This window comes from Pelobates fuscus, chromosome 4, assembly GCF_036172605.1.
Source record: "Pelobates fuscus isolate aPelFus1 chromosome 4, aPelFus1.pri, whole genome shotgun sequence".
NCBI lineage: Eukaryota > Metazoa > Chordata > Amphibia > Anura > Pelobatidae > Pelobates > Pelobates fuscus.
The window spans coordinates 379,458,086-379,480,066 of record NC_086320.1 but is presented as its reverse complement, the minus strand read 5'-3'; the positions used below and the strand labels follow the sequence as shown (position 1 = coordinate 379,480,066).

Sequence of the window (21,981 nt, the reverse complement as noted above, 5' to 3'; positions counted from 1 at the left end):
AAAAAAATGGAAATTCAAGCCTTATATTTGACACTGTAACTTTCAAAAACACTATAAAACATGTACATGGGGGGTACTGTTATAGTCTGGAGACTTAGCTGAACACAAATATTGGTGTTTCAAAACCGTAAAACATATAACAACAATGGTATCATCAGTGAAAGTGCCGTTTGTGTGCGAAAAACTCTCAAATCTTCACTTTCACTGACAAGATCATTGCTGTGATATGTTTTACTGTTTTAAAAAACTAATATTTGTGTTCAGTGAAGTTTACTGAGTAAAAAAGTACCTCCCCCCCCCATGTACAGGTTTTAGGGTGTCAGTGACAGTTACACAGTTAAATATAAGGCTAGGTAATTTAATTCTCTGGACTTTCGGCCTGGGTTGTCAAGATCTTGAGAAAGACCCGAACGGGTCGAAACACCGATCGAATTTGATGTAGTACCTACATTTGGAAAAACAATTCTTATTTATTTGCTTAAAAAAGTAATGAGAGTGCATCTCTTACTCATTTATATATATATATATATATATATATATATATATATATGTATATATATATATATATATATATATATATAAATATATAATTTCCTTCTAAGTGTATTTTGATATATAAATAAAACTTACAAATTTGATATATAAATATACATATATTAATATCAAAATACAGTTAGAATAAAATGACATTTAATTTTTGATATTTTTTTATTATTTTTTTATTTATTTTGTTACTTATTATGTATATTTTATAATATATATACAATATATATAGTTATTATATCTTTATATTATATATATATCCATGTGTGTGTAATTTAATTATACGTGTATTTTTATATTAATATATGTATTATAATATAGATATAATATATGTATATATCTCATGTATATACACACACACACACACATATCACTCCAGAGATCCATATATTATGGAGAGATGCTGTATTTTATCTACTGTGTTGTAAGTGCATTTTTAATAAATCTATTGTGAATATTACCATCTGCACTATCTGCATGTTTTCTGATCTTTTTAAGTACAAGAAGACCTCTAGCTAATTGGAACACTTACGTCTATCACCCCAATATGGAAGGATGATGAGCCTGAATATTTCTGAACTCTTGTGAGTTTTTAGCATTCTCGTTGTGTGTCTACATATCTGTTGTATGATTACACTATTTCCAGTTTGTCCTTCCCTATAGATTCATCTGGCCAATGTCCTAGCGTTGATACCGAGGTGGTATTGCTTCTTTTATATATTGTTCACACCTTCTCTTATTTATTTGCTTCACTTATTCTTGGTGAATACACCTTTTAGTACGTTTTGTTATTTTGCTTATCTAGTGGGCATATTTTGTTTTGTGTTTATTTTATCTCATGTTTTTTATGCTGCTTCCGTGTAAAGAGAAACAGATTGCAGAGTTTCAAGACTGAGAAATAATATTTCCAATATTTCATTTATCATTTGTTTTGGCTTAAATGCATTTAAAATGACAAAACATGTCTGTTTTCATAACATGGTATTTCTGGAAATATGAAATCCTAGATCCATACTAACCTTCAGGCTTTGGCCTGCCAAGAACTTTTAAAACTTCAGCGTTTGTTGGGTTTTGTCCCAGAGCCCTCATGACATCTCCGCACTGGCCGTAGGTGATTTTTAACTCACTGCTAGGGGTCCGATCAAAGAGTGAGAAGGCTTCCTTAAATTCTGCCAAAGAAAAGAGAAAATGTTCAATTTTTGTACCATTGCCTTTTTTTGAAATAGTTACTTTTGGTTATTATTGCAAATCCTAACAAATATTTGGTTTGGTGAGGCCTTACACATTACGATCACCCACATCATTTTTTATGATTAACTATATTTCCTGGAATCGCAGTTCGAATGTCTGTGCGGTTTACCATCTGCAGTGTAACATGACAGAGGACTTGTGTCTGATTCCAAATTCTCTACGACGATTGGAAACATTGCAAAGAAATTATTAAAACATGACAGCTTGAGCCAAACGGATCCAAAACCATAAAGAAAAATCACCTGTTGACTGAACATCATATTTATGAGCTGGGCATATTAGGGATTTATTCACTAAACAGCCGGAGCGAATTTCAAATTTAAAGGAAAACTATAGTGTTAGGAATACAAAGCTGTGTTCCACCTGCTCCTATGCCCCTTCCTCCTCCTCTCCCCCCCTCCCCCCCTCCCCCCCATTTATTAAAGGGTTAAAAACACACACTTAAAACACTCACCTTATTCCAGCATAAACATCCCTTGGCGCTGGCTCTGTTTCCATCTTCTCCAACGTCAAAGCGAGGGGGGACCTAATACACGTGTGGCTAAGGCTGCACACACAGTAGGCCTTTCCCATAAGAAAGCATGATTTTGAATTCATGATTTTCTATGGGGATTTTGAAGATGCTGGATGTCCTCATGCAAAGAGTTAAACTGAGTGAAACAGCAGCCATACCCCAACTCAGCTGAGCTAAGGAGGTTTATTTTTCCCAACTTTGCTGTTTTGTCTAAGTAAGTGTTTGTCTGTTGTAACTGTTTTGTCTAAGTAAGTGTTTGTCTGTTGTAACTGTTGTCCCAGTCTTTTTTAATTTGTGTACCCATTGGCAACTCATTACCATAAATTTTACCCCTTTTATAAGCTAAATGTTTGCTATTAATATAGATGCTGTTAGTTCAAATGTATATGTGTTTCTCTGCCCCATCTCCCCTTTTCCTTTTTCCTAGGATCCTCTGCTTCTCCTCTGCCCTAGGTATATAATATATCTATATACAGTGCCGATCCACAGACACACTGACACACATGCAGGTAAACACACAGATAGAAACACTGACTTGTAGATACATAGACACACAGATACAAACACTGCCACACATACAGTTGCACAGACATGATGGCACACACACAGATACAAAACATGGCAAACATACAGATATACACATTCAAACAATGACACACAGATACACAGACATACACAAACTGATGCACATACAGGTAAATATTCTAGCCATAGAAAAAGGAAAAAGGAAATTGGACAAAGGACAATTGAGTCATTTGGTACAAGTGAGTTTACAGAGGAAGAGGTTCTATTTATCCCCCATTATCCCCATTATCCCCATTATCCCCCTCTCACTCTCACATTATCCCCCCTCTCACTCTCACATTATCTCCCCTCTCACTCTCACATTATCCCCCCTCTCACTCTCACATTATCCCCCCTCTCACTCTCACATTACCCCCCTCTCACTCTCACATTACCATTACCCTCCCTCTCACCATCAACCCCCCGCTCCCTCTCACCATCAACCCCCCGCTCCCTCTCACCATCAACCCACCACTCCCTCTCACCATCAACCCCCTCTCCCTCTCACCATCACCCCCCTCTCCCTCTCACCATCACCCCCCCTCTCCCTCTCACCATCACCCCCCCTCTCCCTCTCACCATCACCCCCCTCTTCCTCTCACCATCACTCCCCCTCTCCCTCTCACCATCACCCCCCTCCCTCTCACCATCACCCCCCCTCTCACCATCACCCCCCCTCTCACCATCACCCCCGTCTCCCTCTCACTATCACCCCCCTCTCCCTTTCGCCATCACCCCCCTCTCCCTCTCGCCATCACCCCCCTCTCCCTCTCGCCATCACCCCCCTCTCCCTCTCACCATCACCCCCCCTCTCCCTCTCACCATCACCCCCCTCTCCCTCTCACCATCACCCCCTCCCTCTCACCATCACCCCCTCCCTCTCACCATCACCCCCCCTCCCTCTCACCATCACCCCCCCTCCCTCTCACCATCACCCCCTCTCTCCCTCTCACCATCACCCCCCTCTCCCTCTCTCTCTCACCATCAACCCCCCTCTCACCATCAACCCCCCTCTCACCATCAACCCCCCTCTCACCATCACCCCCACACCATCACCCCCCTCTCACCATCACCCGCCTCTCCCCCCCCATACACACAACACACTTCAAGCAGCTACCCCATACACATAGGGTCTCAGACAAAAACGCAAACATGTTCAGAGACATACATTCACACACACAAGGATACTCTTTGTCAGACACACTCTCAGGCACATACACAGGTAGACAGTGCATCAATGTGTATATGTGACACTTTTTTTTGTTAGTGGGGCCTCATGTTTGCGTTTCGCCTAAGGCCTCATAAAGTCTAGAGCCGCCTCTGCTTGGACCCATTCTCTTTATTATTTTTATTAGTGATATTTAAGAAGATCTTGATGGTAAGTAGTGATGTCGCGAACATAACATTTTCGGTTCGCGAACGGCGAACGCGAACTTCCGCAAATGTTCGCGAACCGGCGAACCGGGTGAACCGCCATAGACTTCAATGGGCAGGCGAATTTTAAAACCCACAGGGACTCTTTCTGGCCACAATAGTGATGGAAAAGTTGTTTCAAGGGGACTAACACCTGGACTGTGGCATGCCAGAGGGGGATCCATGGCAAAACTCCCTTGGAAAATTTCACAGTTGATGCAGAGTCTGGTTTTAATCCATAAAGGGCATAAATCACCTAACATTCCTAAATCACAATGGATATGGATTGACACCTGACATATGGATTGACACCTGTCCTCAGAGACCCTGATACACACTGACACAGAGCAGAATAGGGACTGCTCCCTACATAGGGTCACTTGGCAGATATGGATTGACACCTGTCCTCAGAGACCCTGATACACACTGACACAGAGCAGAATAGGGACTGTTCCCCCTACATAGGGTCACTTGGCAGATATGGATTGACACCTATCCTAAGGATCCCTGAAACACACTGACACAGATCAGAATAGGGACTGTTCCCCCTACATAGATTTTGAATTCATGATTTTCTATGGGGATTTTGAAGATGCTGGATGTCCTCATGCAAAGAGTTAAACCGAGTGAAACAGCAGCCATATCCCAACTCAGCTGAGCTAAGGAGGTTTATTTTTCCCAACTTTGCTGTTTTGTCTAAGTAAGTGGTTCCCAGTCTTTTTTAATTTGTGTACCCATTGGCAACTCATTACCATAAATTTTACCCCTTTTATAAGCTAAATGTTTGCTATTAATATAGATGCTGTTAGTTCAAATGTATATGTGTTTCTCTGCCCCATCTCCCCTTTTCCTCTTTCCTAGGATCCTCTGCTTCTCCTCTGCCCTAGGTATATAATATATCTATATACAGTGCCGATCCACAGACACACTGACACACATGCAGGTAAACACACAGATAGAAACACTGACTTGTAGATACATAGACACACAGATACAAACACTGCCACACATACAGTTGCACAGACATGATGGCACACACACAGATACAAAACATGGCAAACATACAGATATACACATTCAAACAATGACACACAGATACACAGACATACACAAACTGATGCACATACAGGTAAATATTCTAGCCATAGAAAAAGGAAAAAGGAAATTGGACAAAGGACAATTGAGTCATTTGGTACAAGTGAGTTTACAGAGGAAGAGGTTCTATTTATCCCCCATTATCCCCATTATCCCCATTATCCCCCTCTCACTCTCACATTATCCCCCCTCTCACTCTCACATTATCTCCCCTCTCACTCTCACATTATCCCCCCTCTCACTCTCACATTATCCCCCCTCTCACTCTCACATTACCCCCCTCTCACTCTCACATTACCATTACCCTCCCTCTCACCATCAACCCCCCGCTCCCTCTCACCATCAACCCCCCGCTCCCTCTCACCATCAACCCACCACTCCCTCTCACCATCAACCCCCTCTCCCTCTCACCATCACCCCCCTCTCCCTCTCACCATCACCCCCTCCCTCTCACCATCACCCCCTCCCTCTCACCATCACCCCCTCCCTCTCACCATCACCCCCCCTCCTCTCACCATCACCCCCCCCTCCCTCTCACCATCACCCCCTCTCTCCCTCTCACCATCACCCCCCTCTCCCTCTCTCTCTCACCATCAACCCCCCTCTCACCATCAACCCCCCTCTCACCATCAACCCCCCTCTCACCATCACCCCCACACCATCACCCCCCTCTCACCATCACCCGCCTCTCCCCCCCCATACACACAACACACTTCAAGCAGCTACCCCATACACATAGGGTCTCAGACAAAAACGCAAACATGTTCAGAGACATACATTCACACACACAAGGATACTCTTTGTCAGACACACTCTCAGGCACATACACAGGTAGACAGTGCATCAATGTGTATATGTGACACTTTTTTTTGTTAGTGGGGCCTCATGTTTGCGTTTCGCCTAAGGCCTCATAAAGTCTAGAGCCGCCTCTGCTTGGACCCATTCTCTTTATTATTTTTATTAGTGATATTTAAGAAGATCTTGATGGTAAGTAGTGATGTCGCGAACATAACATTTTCGGTTCGCGAACGGCGAACGCGAACTTCCGCAAATGTTCGCGAACCGGCGAACCGGGTGAACCGCCATAGACTTCAATGGGCAGGCGAATTTTAAAACCCACAGGGACTCTTTCTGGCCACAATAGTGATGGAAAAGTTGTTTCAAGGGGACTAACACCTGGACTGTGGCATGCCAGAGGGGGATCCATGGCAAAACTCCCTTGGAAAATTTCACAGTTGATGCAGAGTCTGGTTTTAATCCATAAAGGGCATAAATCACCTAACATTCCTAAATCACAATGGATATGGATTGACACCTGACATATGGATTGACACCTGTCCTCAGAGACCCTGATACACACTGACACAGAGCAGAATAGGGACTGCTCCCTACATAGGGTCACTTGGCAGATATGGATTGACACCTGTCCTCAGAGACCCTGATACACACTGACACAGAGCAGAATAGGGACTGTTCCCCCTACATAGGGTCACTTGGCAGATATGGATTGACACCTATCCTAAGGATCCCTGAAACACACTGACACAGATCAGAATAGGGACTGTTCCCCCTACATAGGGTCACTTGGCAGATATGGATTGACACCTGTCATCAGGGACCCTGATACACACTGGTGGGGGGGGACCTAGTGTCCTTCCCCCGCCCCCACCCCTGCGCGGTGGGTGGGGGCCATAAATCAAAATGGGGGGACCTACTGTCCTCCCCCCACCCCCACCCCTGAGTGGTGGGTGGGGGCCATAAAAATAATGAGGGGGGACCTACTGTCCTCCCCCCGCCCCCTCCCGTGAGCGTTGGGTGGGGGCCATAAAAATAATGAGAGGGGGACCTACTGTCCTCCCCACTCCGGCCCCCACCCCTGCGCGGTGGGTGGGGGCCATAAAAATAATGAGGGGGGGGACCTACTGTCCTCCCCCCGGCCCCCACCCCTGCTTTGGAATTTTCCCACGCTGTGTAAAATGACAAAGAGCACTCTGATTGGTGGGCTTGGAATCTAACCAATCAGAGTGTTCTGTGTCATTTTACACAGCGTGGGAAAGTTCTTTGGAATTTTCCCACGCTGTGTAAAATGACAAAGAGCACTCTGATTGGTGGGCTTGGAATCTAACCAATCAGAGTGTTCTGTGTCATTTTACACAGCGTGGGAAAGTTCTTTGGAATTATCTGCAGTAACACAGAGTGTCTGGGGGGAGTATCTGCTTGTAACATTTATATGCACTGAAAAAAAATAATAAATAAGAAGAAATTGCAAAAACAAAAAAAAAAATTAATGCAGCTTCCGAATGAATCTTAAATGGATGCTGTCCAGGAGGTGGGAGGGTCTGCTAGGGAGGGTGTGCTGCTGATTTGCTGGAATGTGTCTGCTGACTGTGAGGTACAGGGTCAAAGTTTACTCAATGATGACGAATAGGGGGCAGACCGAACATCGCATATGTTCGCCATCCGTGGTGAACGCGAACATGCTATGTTCACCAGGAACTATTCGCCTGCGAACCGTTCGGGACATCACTAATGGTAAGGTATGTCTTTTTGCTGATGATGCTAAGATATGTAACAGGGTTGATGTTCCAGGAGGGATAAGCCAAATGGCAAATGATTTAGGTAGACTAAAAAAAATGGTCAGAGTTGTGGCAACTGATATCTAATGTGGATATGTGCAAGATAATGCATCTTGGACGTAAAAACCCAAGGGCAGAGTACAGAATAGTTTGATAGAGTCCTAACCTCAACATCTGAGGGAGAGGTATTTGCAGTAGAAAGAGGGAAGTGCTCATGCCATTGTACAGAACACTGGTGAGACTCACTTGGAGTATTGAACGCAGTACTGGAGACCGTATCTCCAGAAGGATATTGATACTTTAGAGAGAGTTCAGAGAAGGGCTACTAAACCGGTTTATGGATTGCAGGATAAAACTTAAAAGGAAAGGTTAAAGGATCTTAACATGTATGGCTTGAAGGAAAGACGAGACAAGGGGGATATGTTAGAAATATTTAAATACATAAAGGGAATCGACACAGTAAAGGAGGAGACTATATTTAAAAGAAGAAAACTACCACAACAAGAGGACATAGTCTTAAATTAGAGGGACAAAGGTTTAAAAATAATATCAGGAAGTATTACTTTACTGAGAGGGTAGTGGATGCATGGAATAGCCTTCCAGCTAACGTGGTAGAGGTTAACACAGTAAAGGAGTTTAAGCATGCATGGGATATGCATAAGGCTATCCTAACTATAAGATAAGGCCAGTGACTAATGAAAGTTTTTCGAAAATTGGGCAGACTAGATGGGCCGAATGGTTCTATGGTTGTTTGAAATAGCTGATAATAAATTAATACTAGCACACACATGTTAATTCACTAAGGTGACAATTGTCAGGAATTCAAATTGAGTTTAAGGGAATTTCCAATTTAAGGCCAAAGTAGCTAGTACCTAGTTGCCTTGGAGATTTTTTTCCAGTCAGCTCTTTTTGCTTTAATTCCCGTTGAAATCTCTTTTAATTGATGGTAATTCTAACTTTTGTGAATAAACCTGGTAATGCAGTGCGATCAATTAAATTATTTTTCTTGCATTTAAATTTCTACAAAGAGCGTCAGGTCATTTTAGAATGTCTACAGTGTGAGCTATCATAATTAAAATACGTTATCTGCTCAATGTATTTCATATTTATCCACAGCTTAACATAGTTAGCTGTAAAGGAGGAATCAGAGTGAATATTAGTTCAAGGACTCTTACAATCCCACAAATCATTATTTGTCTAACAAAATAAATCAAAGTTCAATTTACTTTATTACATTAAACTTCACAAGGTATAGAACACTAAAGCATTCAACTGGGAAATAATATCTTTTATCACTTTTAGTAATTGACAGCCTGTTACCTCAACAGAGAGGTTTTAAACTAAAGGCATTCATTTACTTGTTAGTAAAATGTTCTGCTTTTTACCAATTATTTTTAATCATGTTCCTATTGAAGTGTTTGCACTTTTGCAATAAATGGGCTAAATTGGCTGCTGAGTTTCATTATTTATTTTTTATTAAGCAATCCAAACATTCAGATATTAGAGATTAAAGTGTGTTTTCATTCAACAGGATAATATGCAATAATACATCATGGTAACTATATGCTTATCTTTAAAAAGGAACTAAAGAAAAAATATAATTTTAAGGTAATCGGGGGAGGAACGGAGAAACAAAAAAGAAAAAGGGAGAGAAATGACATTCAGAACGGAAATGTTATTTATCTCCAAGTAATACATTTTTCAACGTGTTTTCCTTGAATCTTTGCTGGAACCTATCCTGACCCAGAGAGATAGGGGTATCCCCATGGGGTAATTCATGGGATGGAATAAATAAATCAGTTCCACAATACTAAAACCCAAATGTATAATGCAGAAGGCACGTTCATACTATTCACCCGCAGGAGATCTTGTATAGAAATGACTCCTGTTACGTCTGTGGTTTGCTAGGGAAGATATCATCTGTGCTAGTGCCTGGATCTTACGGACATTGTTTGAATTTCCCACTGCAGGTAAGTGGCTGTTGCTGAACGTTTAGTAATGGACAGGTTTTAAATACGCATATATAAGAGAGACAGACACCTGGTGGTTGTTTCTTAGTGAAATATTCAAGCAAGTCTATTAAAATCCCATTATTTAATATTTGTGTGCACCTGCATTGCAATATCTACCAATACAAAGCATGTATGCAGGTGTGTCTGCCAATAGGTGTAACTGTAACAGGTGAACATAGATATTGAATGAAGTACAGATTGTTCATGTTTCTGTGTATTTTACCATGAATAATAATGAAGAAAAGTCAAACAAAGGCTTTAGTCTAAATTCCAAGAACCAGCAAGAACCAATCCAGATATGGTTACTGCATGTAGATGTAAAGGAGTAAAGGAGTATAGTGCAGAAGGTAAAGGATTGTAGTATAAAAAAGTAAAGGATTGTAGTACAAAAGGTAAAGGAGTAAATGAGTATATTAAAGAAGGTAAAGGAGTAAAGGATTGTAGTATAGAAGGGAAAGGAGTAAAGGAGTATAATAGAAAAGGTAAAGGAGTATAGTACAGAAGGTAAAGGAGTAAAGGATTGTAGTATAAACTAGAAAAGCTAAAATTTCTGGGGAAATTGTGTGAAGTGTTCTTGCCTCCACCAGTAGTCTACAACTGGAGTGGGCGGAGTAACTGGGTGGAGTGGCTTGAGTAACTGTTGTGTGGTTGGAGTGGCTGGTGTAACTGTGGAAAGGTTGGACTGGGCAGAGTAACTGTGTAGAGTGTTTGGAGTGAGTAAAGATAGTAAACATTACACTAACCAATTGATTGATCAAATTTAAAAAGTGCACACGGCAAACTTGATAGAGTGAGAAATGCATTTCAACTTTTATTTATTTATATAGCACATTTAATTGCAACGTTGTTGCCCAAAGTGCTTCACAGTTACATTAAAACATACATTTATAAAAAACATTAGCAGGTGTACAAAAGGCCCTGTCTATGACATCACTTGCTGCTGCAGCCTGGCACAGGTCAGAGTATTTTGGTGGTTGCTATCTTCAAACGGTCATATTTTAAACACTATACATCCTACAGCGAAGAGCTTTATATTGTGAATCACAAGACCCAGACCTACATTTTGATGCATAGTATGTCTCTGAAGTATTAAAAATGAAGGCACAGTCGCAGTTAGGAAATTGCCCTTCAAGTTTGAGCTGGCTAGAGTGAAGTTTCAATGAATGTCAATCGACGGCGTGAGTTGCAAACAAATGGTCATATTGTGAAAACTATCAGGACTATGGCTTAGCCGTGGACATTTCTAGTGGCAGCAGGGATAGCTGAACGTTTTGATATAAGATTTGTGTAGGTGGGCATGAAAATGAGGGAGTGGTGGCAGTTTAGAAATCATGTCCTGATTTTTCAGCTTTTGCCAGCTCCCACTCTAGTTTTGAACATTTTGCCATTCATTTCTATGGGACCAATTTCGCCACAAGAACGACGATATTCCGTGAACCCTTCAGCGAAATGTTCCACAAAGTAATAGCAATCCAATCGGGAACAATCTGCACGTTTCGATATATTACTGTCTATGTAGTGTAAAAACTGTGGGAGGAGTTAGGGTGGTAAATATGGTTATAATAATCAGAATAATATATATGTGAGATAACATTAAGTGGTCTTGCTATGCAAGAACCCTTAAAAAGAAAGGATTGTAGTACAGAGTGTAAAGGAGTAAAGGAGTACAGTATAAAGGTAAAGGAGTAAATGAGTATATTATAGATGATAAAGGAGTAAAGGATTGTAGTATAGAAGGTAAAGAAGTAAATTAGTATAGTAGAGAAGTTAAAGGAGTAAAGGATAGTAGTATAGAAGGTAAAGGAGTATAGTATAGAAGGTAAAGGAGTAAAGGAGTTTAGTAGAGAAGGTAAAGGAGTAAAGGAGTTTAGTAGAGAAGGTAAAGGAGTAAAGGATAGTAGTATAGAAGGTAAAGGACTAAAGGAGTTTAGTATATTTCTCCTAGAAGTTGCTGACCAAAGAAAAAATGAATAACTGTGCTCCCTGTATAGTCCAGCACCCTCATTATATATCTAAACTAGTTGTTTCTCAGTGGGCAGTATAGAAGGTAAAGGAAGAAAGGAGTATAGTATAGAAGGTACAGGAGGAAAGGAATGTAGTATATAAGGTAAAGGAGTATAGTATAGAAGGTAAAGAAGTATAGAATAGAAGGTAAAGGAGTACAGGGTTAAGGTAAAGAAGGTAAAGGAGTAAAGTATAGAAGGTAAAGGAGTAAAGGAGTATAGTATAGATGATAAAGGAGTAAAGGATTGTAGTATAGAAGGTAAAGGAGTAAAAGAGAATATTATAGAAGGTAAATGAGTTTAGTATAGATGTAAAAGGAGTACAGGAGTTTAGTAGAGAAGGTAAAGGAGTAAAGGACTGTAGTATAGAAGGTAAAGGGGTAAAGGAGTATAGTATAGAAGGTAAAGGAGTAAAAGAGTATATTATAGAAGGTAAAGGAGTAAAGGGGTTTAGTATAGAAGGTAAAGGAGGAAAGGAGTATAGAAAGTAAAAGAGTAAAGGATTGTTATATAGAAGGTAAAGGAGTAATTGAGTATATTATAGAAGGTAAAGGAGGAAAGGAGTATAGTGTAGAAGGTAATGGAGTAAAGGATTGTAGTATAGAAGGTATAGGAAGAAAGGTTTGTAGTATAGAAGGTAAATGAGTATAGTATAGAAGGTAAAGGAGTATAGTATAGAAAGTAAAGGAGTATAGTACAAAAAGTAAAGGAGTAAAGGATTGTAGTAAAGAAGGTAAAGGAGTAAAAGAGTATATTATAGAAGATAAAGGAGTATAGTATAAAAGGTAAAGGAGTAAAGGATTGTAGTATAGAAGGTAAAGGAGTAAAGGAGTTTAGTAGAGAAGGTAAAGGAGTAAATGGGTTTAGTAGAGAAGGTAAATGAGTAAAAGATAGAAGTATAGAAGGTAAAGGAGTAAATGATAGTAGTATAAAAGGTAAAGGAGTAAATGAGTTTAGTAGAGAAGGTAAAGGAGTAATGGATTGTAGTATAGAAGGTAAAGTAGTGTAGTATAGAAGGTAAATGAGTAAAGACGTATAGTATAAAAGGTAAAGGAGTAAAGGACTGTAGTATAGAAGGTAAAGGAGTATAGTAAAGAAGGTAAAGGAGTAAAAGAGTATATTATAGAAGGTAAAGAAGTAAAGGGGTTTAGTGTAGAAGGTAAAGGAGGAAAGGAGTATAGAATGTAAAAGAGTAAAGGATTGTTATATAGAAGGTAAATGAGTAATTGAGTATATTATAGAAGGTAAAGGAGGAAAGGAGTATAGTGTAGAAGGTAATGGAGAAAATGATTGTAGTATAGAAGGTATAGGAAGAAAGGATTGTAGTATAGAAGGTAAAGGAGTATAGTATAGAAGGTAAAAGAGTATAGTACAAAAAGTAAAGGAGTAAAGGATTGTAGTAAAGAAGGTAAAGGAGTAAAAGAGTATATTATAGAAGGTAAAGGAGTATAGTATAAAAGGTAAAGGAGTAAAAGATTGTAGTATAGAAGGTAAAGGAGTAAAGGAGTTTAGTAGAGAAGGTAAAGGCGTAAATGGGTTTAGTAGAGAAGGTAAAGGAGTAAAAGATAGAAGTATAGAAGGTAAAGGAGTAAATTATAGTAGTATAAAAGGTAAAGGAGTAAATGATAGTAGTATAAAAGGTAAAGGAGTAAAGGAGTTTAGTAGAGAAGGTAAAGGAGTAAAGGATAATAGTATGGAAGGTAAAGGAGTAAAGGAGTTTAGTAGAGAAGGTAAAGGAGTAAAGGATAATAGTATGGAAGGTAAAGGAGTATAGTATAGAAGGTAACGGAGTAAAGGAGTATAGTATAGAAGGTAAATAAGTAAAGAAGTATAGAATAGAAGGTAAAGGAGTAAAGGGTTGTAGTAAAGAATGTAAAGGAGTAAAGTATAGAAGGTAAAGAAGTAAAGGATTGTAGTATAAAAGGTAAAGGAGTAAAAGAGTATATTATAGAAGGTAAAGGAGTTTAGTATAGAAGTAAAAAGAGTACAGGAGTTTAGTATAGAAGGCAAAGGAGGAAAGGAGTATAGAATTTAAAGGAGTAAATTAGTATATTATAGAGTGTAATGGAGGAGAGGATTGTAGTATAGAAGGTAAAGGAGTGTATTATTGAAAGTAACGGAGTAAAGGTATAAAAGGTATAAAAGGTATAGGAGTAAAGGACTGTAGTATAGAAGGTAAAGGGGTAAAGGAATACAGTATAGAAAGTAAAGGAGTAAAGGATTATAGTATAGAAGGTAAAGGAGGAAAGGAGTATAGAAAGTAAAAGAGTAAAGGATTGTTATATAGAAGGTAAATGAGTAATTGAGTATATTATAGAAGGTAAAGGAGGAAAGGAGTATAGTGTAGAAGGTAATGGAGTAAAGGATTGTAGTATAGAAGGTATAGGAAGAAAGGATTGTAGTATAGAAGGTAAATGAGTATAGTATAGAAGGTAAAGGAGTATAGTATAGAAAGTAAAGGAGTATAGTACAAAAAGTAAAGGAGTAAAGGATTGTAGTATAGAAGGTAAATGAGTAAAGGAGTTTAGTAGAGAAGGTAAAGGAGTAAATGGGTTTAGTAGAGAAGGTAAATGAGTAAAAGATAGAAGTATAGAAGGTAAAGGAGTAAATGATAGTAGTATAAAAGGTAAAGGAGTAAAGGAGTTTAGTAGAGAAGGTAAAGGAGTAAAGGATTGTAGTATAGAAGGTAAAGTAGTGTAGTATAGAAGGTAAATGAGTAAAGACGTATAGTATAAAAGGTAAAGGAGTAAAGGACTGTAGTATAGAAGGTAAAGGAGTATAGTAAAGAAGGTAAAGGAGTAAAAGAGTATATTATAGAAGGTAAAGAAGTAAAGGGGTTTAGTGTAGAAGGTAAAGGAGGAAAGGAGTATAGAATGTAAAAGAGTAAAGGATTGTTATATAGAAGGTAAATGAGTAATTGAGTATATTATAGAAGGTAAAGGAGGAAAGGAGTATAGTGTAGAAGGTAATGGAGAAAATGATTGTAGTATAGAAGGTATAGGAAGACAGGATTGTAGTATAGAAGGTAAAGGAGTATAGTATAGAAGGTAAAAGAGTATAGTACAAAAAGTAAAGGAGTAAAGGATTGTAGTAAAGAAGGTAAAGGAGTAAAAGAGTATATTATAGAAGGTAAAGGAGTATAGTATAAAAGGTAAAGGAGTAAAAGATTGTAGTATAGAAGGTAAAGGAGTAAATGATAGTAGTATAAAAGGTAAAGGAGTAAAGGAGTTTAGTAGAGAAGGTAAAGGAGTAAAGGATAATAGTATGGAAGGTAAAGGAGTAAAGGAGTTTAGTAGAGAAGGTAAAGGAGTAAAGGATAATAGTATGGAAGGTAAAGGAGTATAGTATAGAAGGTAACGGAGTAAAGGAGTATAGTATAGAAGGTAAATAAGTAAAGAAGTATAGAATAGAAGGTAAAGGAGTAAAGGGTTGTAGTAAAGAATGTAAAGGAGTAAAGTATAGAAGGTAAAGAAGTAAAGGATTGTAGTATAGAAGGTAAAGGAGTAAAAGAGTATATTATAGAAGGTAAAGGAGTTTAGTATAGAAGTAAAAAGAGTACAGGAGTTTAGTATAGAAGGCAAAGGAGGAAAGGAGTATAGAAGGTAAAGGAGTAAATTAGTATATTATAGAGTGTAATGGAGGAGAGGATTGTAGTATAGAAGGTAAAGGAGTGTATTATTGAAAGTAACGGAGTAAAGGTATAAAAGGTATAAAAGGTATAGGAGTAAAGGACTGTAGTATAGAAGGTAAAGGGGTAAATGAATACAGTATAGAAAGTAAAGGAGTAAAGGATTATAGTATAGAAGGTAAAGGAGTAAAAGAGTATATTATAGAAGGTAAAGGAGTAAAGGGGTTTAATATAGAAGGTAAAGGAGGAAAGGAGTATAGAAAGTAAAGGAGTAAATGAGTATATTATAGAAGGTAAAGGAGGGAAGAAGTATATATTGTAGTATAAAAGGTAAAGAAATATAAGAGTATACTATAGATGGTACAGGAGTATAGTATAGGTGGTGTAGGAGTAAATGAGAGTAGTATAGATGGTAAAGAGTAAAGAGAGTACAGTATAGATGTTACAGGAGAAAGGGAACATGGTATAGATGGTAAAAGAGTAAAGGATTATAGCATAGATGGTATATCAGTAACGGAGTATAGTATAGCTGGTGTAGCCGTAAAGAAGTCTATAGTTTAGATTGTAAATGAGCATACTATAGATGGTACAGGAGTAAAGGAGTATAGAATAGATGATATAAGAGTATAGTATATATGGTAAAGGTGTATAGTATAGATGGTGCAGGAGTAAGCAGTATGGTATACATGGTACAGCAGTAACATAGTAGAATGTTAATGGTGTAGAAGTAAAGGAGTATAGTATAGTTGGTACAGGAGTAAATAAGTATAGTATAGCTGGTATAGGAGTATAGTTTAGATGGTATAGATGGTAAAGGAGTAAATGAGTATAGTATAGATAGTATAGCAGTAAAGGAGTAGAGTGTAGATGGTATAGATGTAAAGGAGCATAGTATAGATGGTATAGCAGTATAGTATAGATGTTATAGGAGTAAAGGATTATAGTATAGATGGTACAGGCGTAAAGGAGTATAGTATAGATGGTATAGGAGTATAGGACTATAGTATAGATAGTAAAGGAGTATAGATGGAGTATAGATGGTATAGCAGTAAAGGAGTATAGTATAGATGGTATAGCAGTAAAGGAGTATAGTATATATGGTAAAGAAGTACAGTATAGATGGTATGGGAGTAAACAAGTATAGTATAGGGTGGTATAGCTGTAAAGGAGTATAGTATAGATGTAAAGGAGTACATTATAGATGGTATAGCTGTAAATGAGTATAGTATAGAAGGTAAAAGAGTATAGTATAGAAGGTAAAGGAGTAAATGAATGTAGTATATAAAGTAAAGGAGTAAAGGTGTATAGTATAGAATGTAAAAGGATACAGGATTGTAGTATAGACGGTAAAGGAGGAAATGAGTATAGTATAGAAGGTAAAGGAGTAAAGGATTGTAGTTTAGAAGGTAAATGAGGAAAGCAGTATAGTATAGAAGGTAAAGGAGGAAAGGAGTATAGTATAAAAGGTAAAAGGGTAAAGGATTGTAGTATAGAAGGCAAAGGAGTAAAGTATACAAGGTAAAGGAGTAAAGGAGTATAGTATAGATGGTAAAGGAGTAAAGGTTTGTAGCATAGAAGGTAAAGGAGTAAAGGATTGTAGTATAGAAGGCAAAGGAGTAAAGTATACAAGGTAAAGGAGTAAAGGAGTATAGTATAGATTGTAAAGGAGTAAAGGAGTATAGTATAGAAGGTGAAGGAGTAAAGGTTTGTAGCATAGAAGGTAAAGGATTAAAGGGTTGTAGTATAGAAGGTAAAGAAGTAAAGTAGTATAGTATAGGCTGGTATAGCAGTAAAGGAGTGTAGTATTTATGGTAAAGGAGTACAGTATAGATGGTATAGGAGTAAAGGAGTATAGTATAGGCTGGTATAGCAGTAAAGGAGTATAGTAAAGGTGGTAAAGGAGTGCATTATAGATGGTATAGCTGTAAAGGAGTATAGTATAGATGGTGTAGCAGTGAAAGGAGTACAGTATAGATGGTAAATGAGTACCATATAGATGGTATAAGAGTAAAGTAGTGTAGTATAGATTGTATAGCAGTAAATGAGTGTAGTATAGATGTAGACAGTAGATGAGTATAGAATAGATGGTATAGGAGTAAAGAGGTGAGAGGCTCTTGGTGATAATCCAGATGCTCCCAAGGACATAATGGCAGAGCTGCCTGAAGGAATAGCAGTCTGAAAACAGACTAGGGCAACAAAAACTATATTACCCCTAAAATTGCTATGTGCTGCGAAAGATGCGCGGAACCATAGTCATTTGAGCCATCATCTTGGGAGAATATTGTAAGATAGTTTGGAGGAGAACGCAGCCGACGAAAGGAGGCAAAGAAAAAGAGAAAATTATCAGAGCTTCCACATGGACACAAAGCCGCTGGAAGTGGGTGAACTTTCAAAATAAAATACATTCGGTAGCGAGAGGAGACTCTGAATATTTGGTTATGAAGGACATGATGTTGAGAATGTCTTTATACTATAATATCCTAACATAATGAGTGTGTTTTGTCAGACTGGACAGAAGATGGAGCTGTTACAAGTGTACATAGTTATGGAATGATGTTTGTCTTAACATGATACTGATAAATAACACTCAGATTTTATTACTCTGATCTTATATTTGACATTTGCGAAGATAACATTTGCAAACTAAAAACAAGGACAATTTGTTTAATAGCTTTAGATTCTCTTAATCCTATGGATACACAATTTATTGAACTCACTAATCATTACTCCACTGCATTCACTAATGTACCACTTTAATTTCTGAGGTTAACAATATTATATAATTCAGCTGTCGACACTCTTTGATAACTCAGCAAGACTTTTTATTTTCCTTTTCTCCCGGAGCTCTATTTAAAAAAGTCAAGACACAGCCACCACTACAAACAACTTTCATTTGGTCTAAAAAATGCTTAACAGAAGCCAGGTCCAGTGTGTGGCATTTGTCTCATCTGTAATCATTTAAATTTACTGTTTTCTTTAAGTGTTTTTTTTTCTCCACTTTTTTTGTGGGAGGTTTGAAATTAGGTTTTCGGATTCTCTCCAGAATTCGAGCTGCTCTTGGAGAGAAAGTTAAGCTGCAAATGATTATGGTTTAATTTAATGTTTTCAAAGGTTCACAAAAGCTGAATGTGTAACTCCTCAAACTAGGACACGGTTAGAATTTGTAGCATTATTTCATTTTAATTGGAAAAATATGCGTTTTGTTGCTTTCATTATGTTGCTAATATTACACTGTTGGGACTGAAATATATTAAGAATAAATCAACTCTATTTTATGAAGACATAATTTAAGGAAACATCACCAAGATTGCAGTAAATTCTACACGATTATAAGTCAATTTGGGGGATTTTTGAGAACTGAATCCTACAGTATTAGATTTGTGTGGCATTTAAAGAATGCAGTCCCAAAAATTGGCATTTTTTCCAAAAACTCTTTTCCAGAAGTGCACATTTATGGAGTTTAAATTATTACGCAGTTGCATGCACTTCATATTATTCACAGCTTTACTAAGCTATATCTCAGGGTGTTCTGTAGCAGTTCCATTCTACTATGTTGTGAGCACCTGATGGAAATATTCTTCAAATATATTCAATATGATCAGCTGCAGATGTAAAACCTGGGGCTCTGGTCTATATCAATATGCAATATTGTTACAGTGATTGTTGAATTGCCTTGGTGCTGGACTGTTTGTGAGTAGTGATGTCGCGAACATAACATTTTCGGTTCGTGAATGGCGAACGTGAACTTCCGCATATGTTCGCGAACGGGCGAACTGGGCGAACCGCCTTAGACTTCAATGGGCAGGCAAATTTTAAAACCCACAGGGACTCTTTCTAGCCACAATAGTGATGGAAAAGTTGTTTCAAGGGGACTAACACCTGGACTGTGGCATGCCGGAGGGGGATCCATGGCAAAACTCCCATGGAAAATTACATAGTTGATGCAGAGTCTGGTTTTAATCCATAAAGGGCATAAATCACCTAACATTCCTAAATTGTTTGGAATAACCTGCTTTAAAACATCAGGTATTATGTTGTATTGATCAGGTAGTGTAAGGGTTACGCCCGCTTCACAGTGACAGACCAAACTCCCCGTTTAACGCACCGCAAACAACCGCAAACAGTCCATTTGCACAACCGCAAACTCCCCATTTGCACAAGGTTGGATACCAAGCTAGCCATGTCCCGTTCCTTGTCCTCACTGATGTCATTGAAGGTCTCTTCCTCCACACAGCCACGTACAACACCAAGGGTCCCCGAAAGGTGACAACAAGCCCCCTGGGACGCCTGCTGTGTTTGGTCTTCCACCTCCTCAAAGCCACCTTCCTCCTCTGACTCCTCTTCTTCAGATCTAATGTGCCACCAGATAGGAGTGGTGTGTTAAGTAGTACTATTCCTATCAGTTTAATCCCTGTTACATCCCCTATCAGGGGACGTGTATATAAGGCATCGATTTTAGGAAGCGGGAGATGGAAATACATGCTTGGTCGGTCCTCCTACTTCAAATTTGGGGCACTGCGCGTGCAATCTAATGTGCCACCAGATAGGAGTGGTGTGTTAAGTAGTACTATTCCTATCAGTTTAATCCCTGTTACGTCCCCTATCAGGGGACGTGTATATAAGGCATCGATTTTAGGAAGCAGGAGATGGAAAAACATGCTTGGTCGGTCCTCCTACTTCAAATTTGGGGCACTGCGCGTGCAATCTAATGTGCCACCAGAAAGTAGTGGTGTGTTAAGTAGTACTATTCTTATCAGTTTAATCCCTGTTACGTCCCCTATCAGGGGACGTGTATATAAGGCATCGATTTTAGGAAGCGGGAGATGGAAAAAGATGCTTGGTCGGTCCTCCTACTTCAAATTTGGGGCACTGCGCATGCAATCTAATGTGCCACCAGATAGGAGTGGTGTGTTAAGTAGTCCCCCTCATCAAGATTTTTTTTTGTTAAATGCAAGCTATTGTGACACCAATGAGTGAGTGGTGGTACTGGGCAAGTGGGCACAGTATATGCTGTGAGCCTGACACACATGCTGGCAGACAACTAACTGCTATTCAATCTATTACAGTCAAAAAAAAATTTCTTTTTTTAAATGTACAATACTGTTACACCAGATATGAGTTGAACTGGTGTGACACTGTGCCCTGGCAGACCCTGAAACGCACACTAGTGAAGGAAACTGACTGGTATTATATTACAGTCCAAAAATATTTTTGTTGTTAAATGCAAGCTATTGTGACACCAGTGAGTGAGTGGTGGCACTGGGCAAGTGGGCACAGTATATGCTGTGAGCCTGACACACAGGCTGGCAGGCAGGCAACTGCAATTACATTACACAGAAGAAAAAAAAAAGCAGACTGATGTTCTAGCCCTAAAAAGGGCTTTTTGGGGTGCTGTCCTTACAGCAGAGATCAGATGAGTCCTTCAGGACTGTAGTGGACAAGCTATTGTGACACCAGTGAGTGAGTGGTAGCACTGGGCAGGCCCTGAAACGCACACTCGTGAAGGAAACTGACTGCTATTATATTACAGTCCAAAAATATTTTTGTTGTTAAATGCAAGCTATTGTGACACCAGTGAGTGAGTGGTGGCACTGGGCAAGTGGGCACAGTATATGCTGTGAGCCTGACACACAGGCTGGCAGGCAGGCAACTGCAATTACATTACACAGAAGGAAAAAAAAAGCAGACTGATGTTCTAGCCCTAAAAAGGGCTTTTTGGGGTGCTGTCCTTACAGCAGAGATCAGATGAGTCCTTCAGGGCTGTAGTGGACAAGCTATTGTGACACCAGTGAGTGAGTGGTAGCACTGGGCAGGCCCTGAAACGCACACTCGTGAAGGAAACTGACTGCTATTATATTACAGTCCAAAAATATTTTTTTTTGTTAAATGCAAGCTATTGTGACACCAGTGAGTGAGTGGTGGCACTGGGCAAGTGGGCACAGTATACGCTGCGAGCCTGACACACATGCTGGCAGACAACTAACTGCTATTCAATCTATTACAGTCAAAAAAAAAATTTTTTTTTTTTTAAATGTGCACTACTGTTACACCAGATATGAGTTTCACTGGTGTGACACTGTGCCCTGGCAGACCCTGAAACGCACACTAGTGAAGGAAACTGACTGCTATTATATTACAGTCCAAAAAGATTTATTTTTGTTAAATGCAAGCTATTATGACACCAGTGAGTGAGTGGTGGCACTGGGCAAGTGGGCACAGTATACGCTGCGAGCCTGACACACACGCTGGCAGACAACTAACTGCTATTCAATCTATTACAGTCAAAATTGTATTTTTTTTTTAAATGTGCTCTACTGTTACACCAGATATGAGTTGCACTGGTGTGACACTGTGCCCTGGCAGACCCTGAAACGCACACTAG

At 39.0% G+C, this 21,981-nt stretch overlaps 1 protein-coding gene across 6 annotated transcripts in view; it reads right to left on the bottom strand.

Moving 5' to 3' along the window:
* The window catches only part of MYL3 (myosin light chain 3), a 95,770-nt gene that overhangs the window by 9,345 nt on the left and 64,444 nt on the right, over window positions 1-21,981 (bottom strand). For all 6 annotated transcript variants that reach the window (XR_010090792.1, XR_010090793.1, XR_010090794.1 and 3 more), the window contains exon 3: window positions 1,563-1,712. Coding sequence is in view for 1 of the 6 variants with exons in the window: in XM_063452827.1 (XP_063308897.1) it covers window positions 1,563-1,712 (150 nt within the window). In the remaining 5 variants the exon portion in view is untranslated. The remainder of the gene's footprint in view (window positions 1-1,562; window positions 1,713-21,981) is intronic.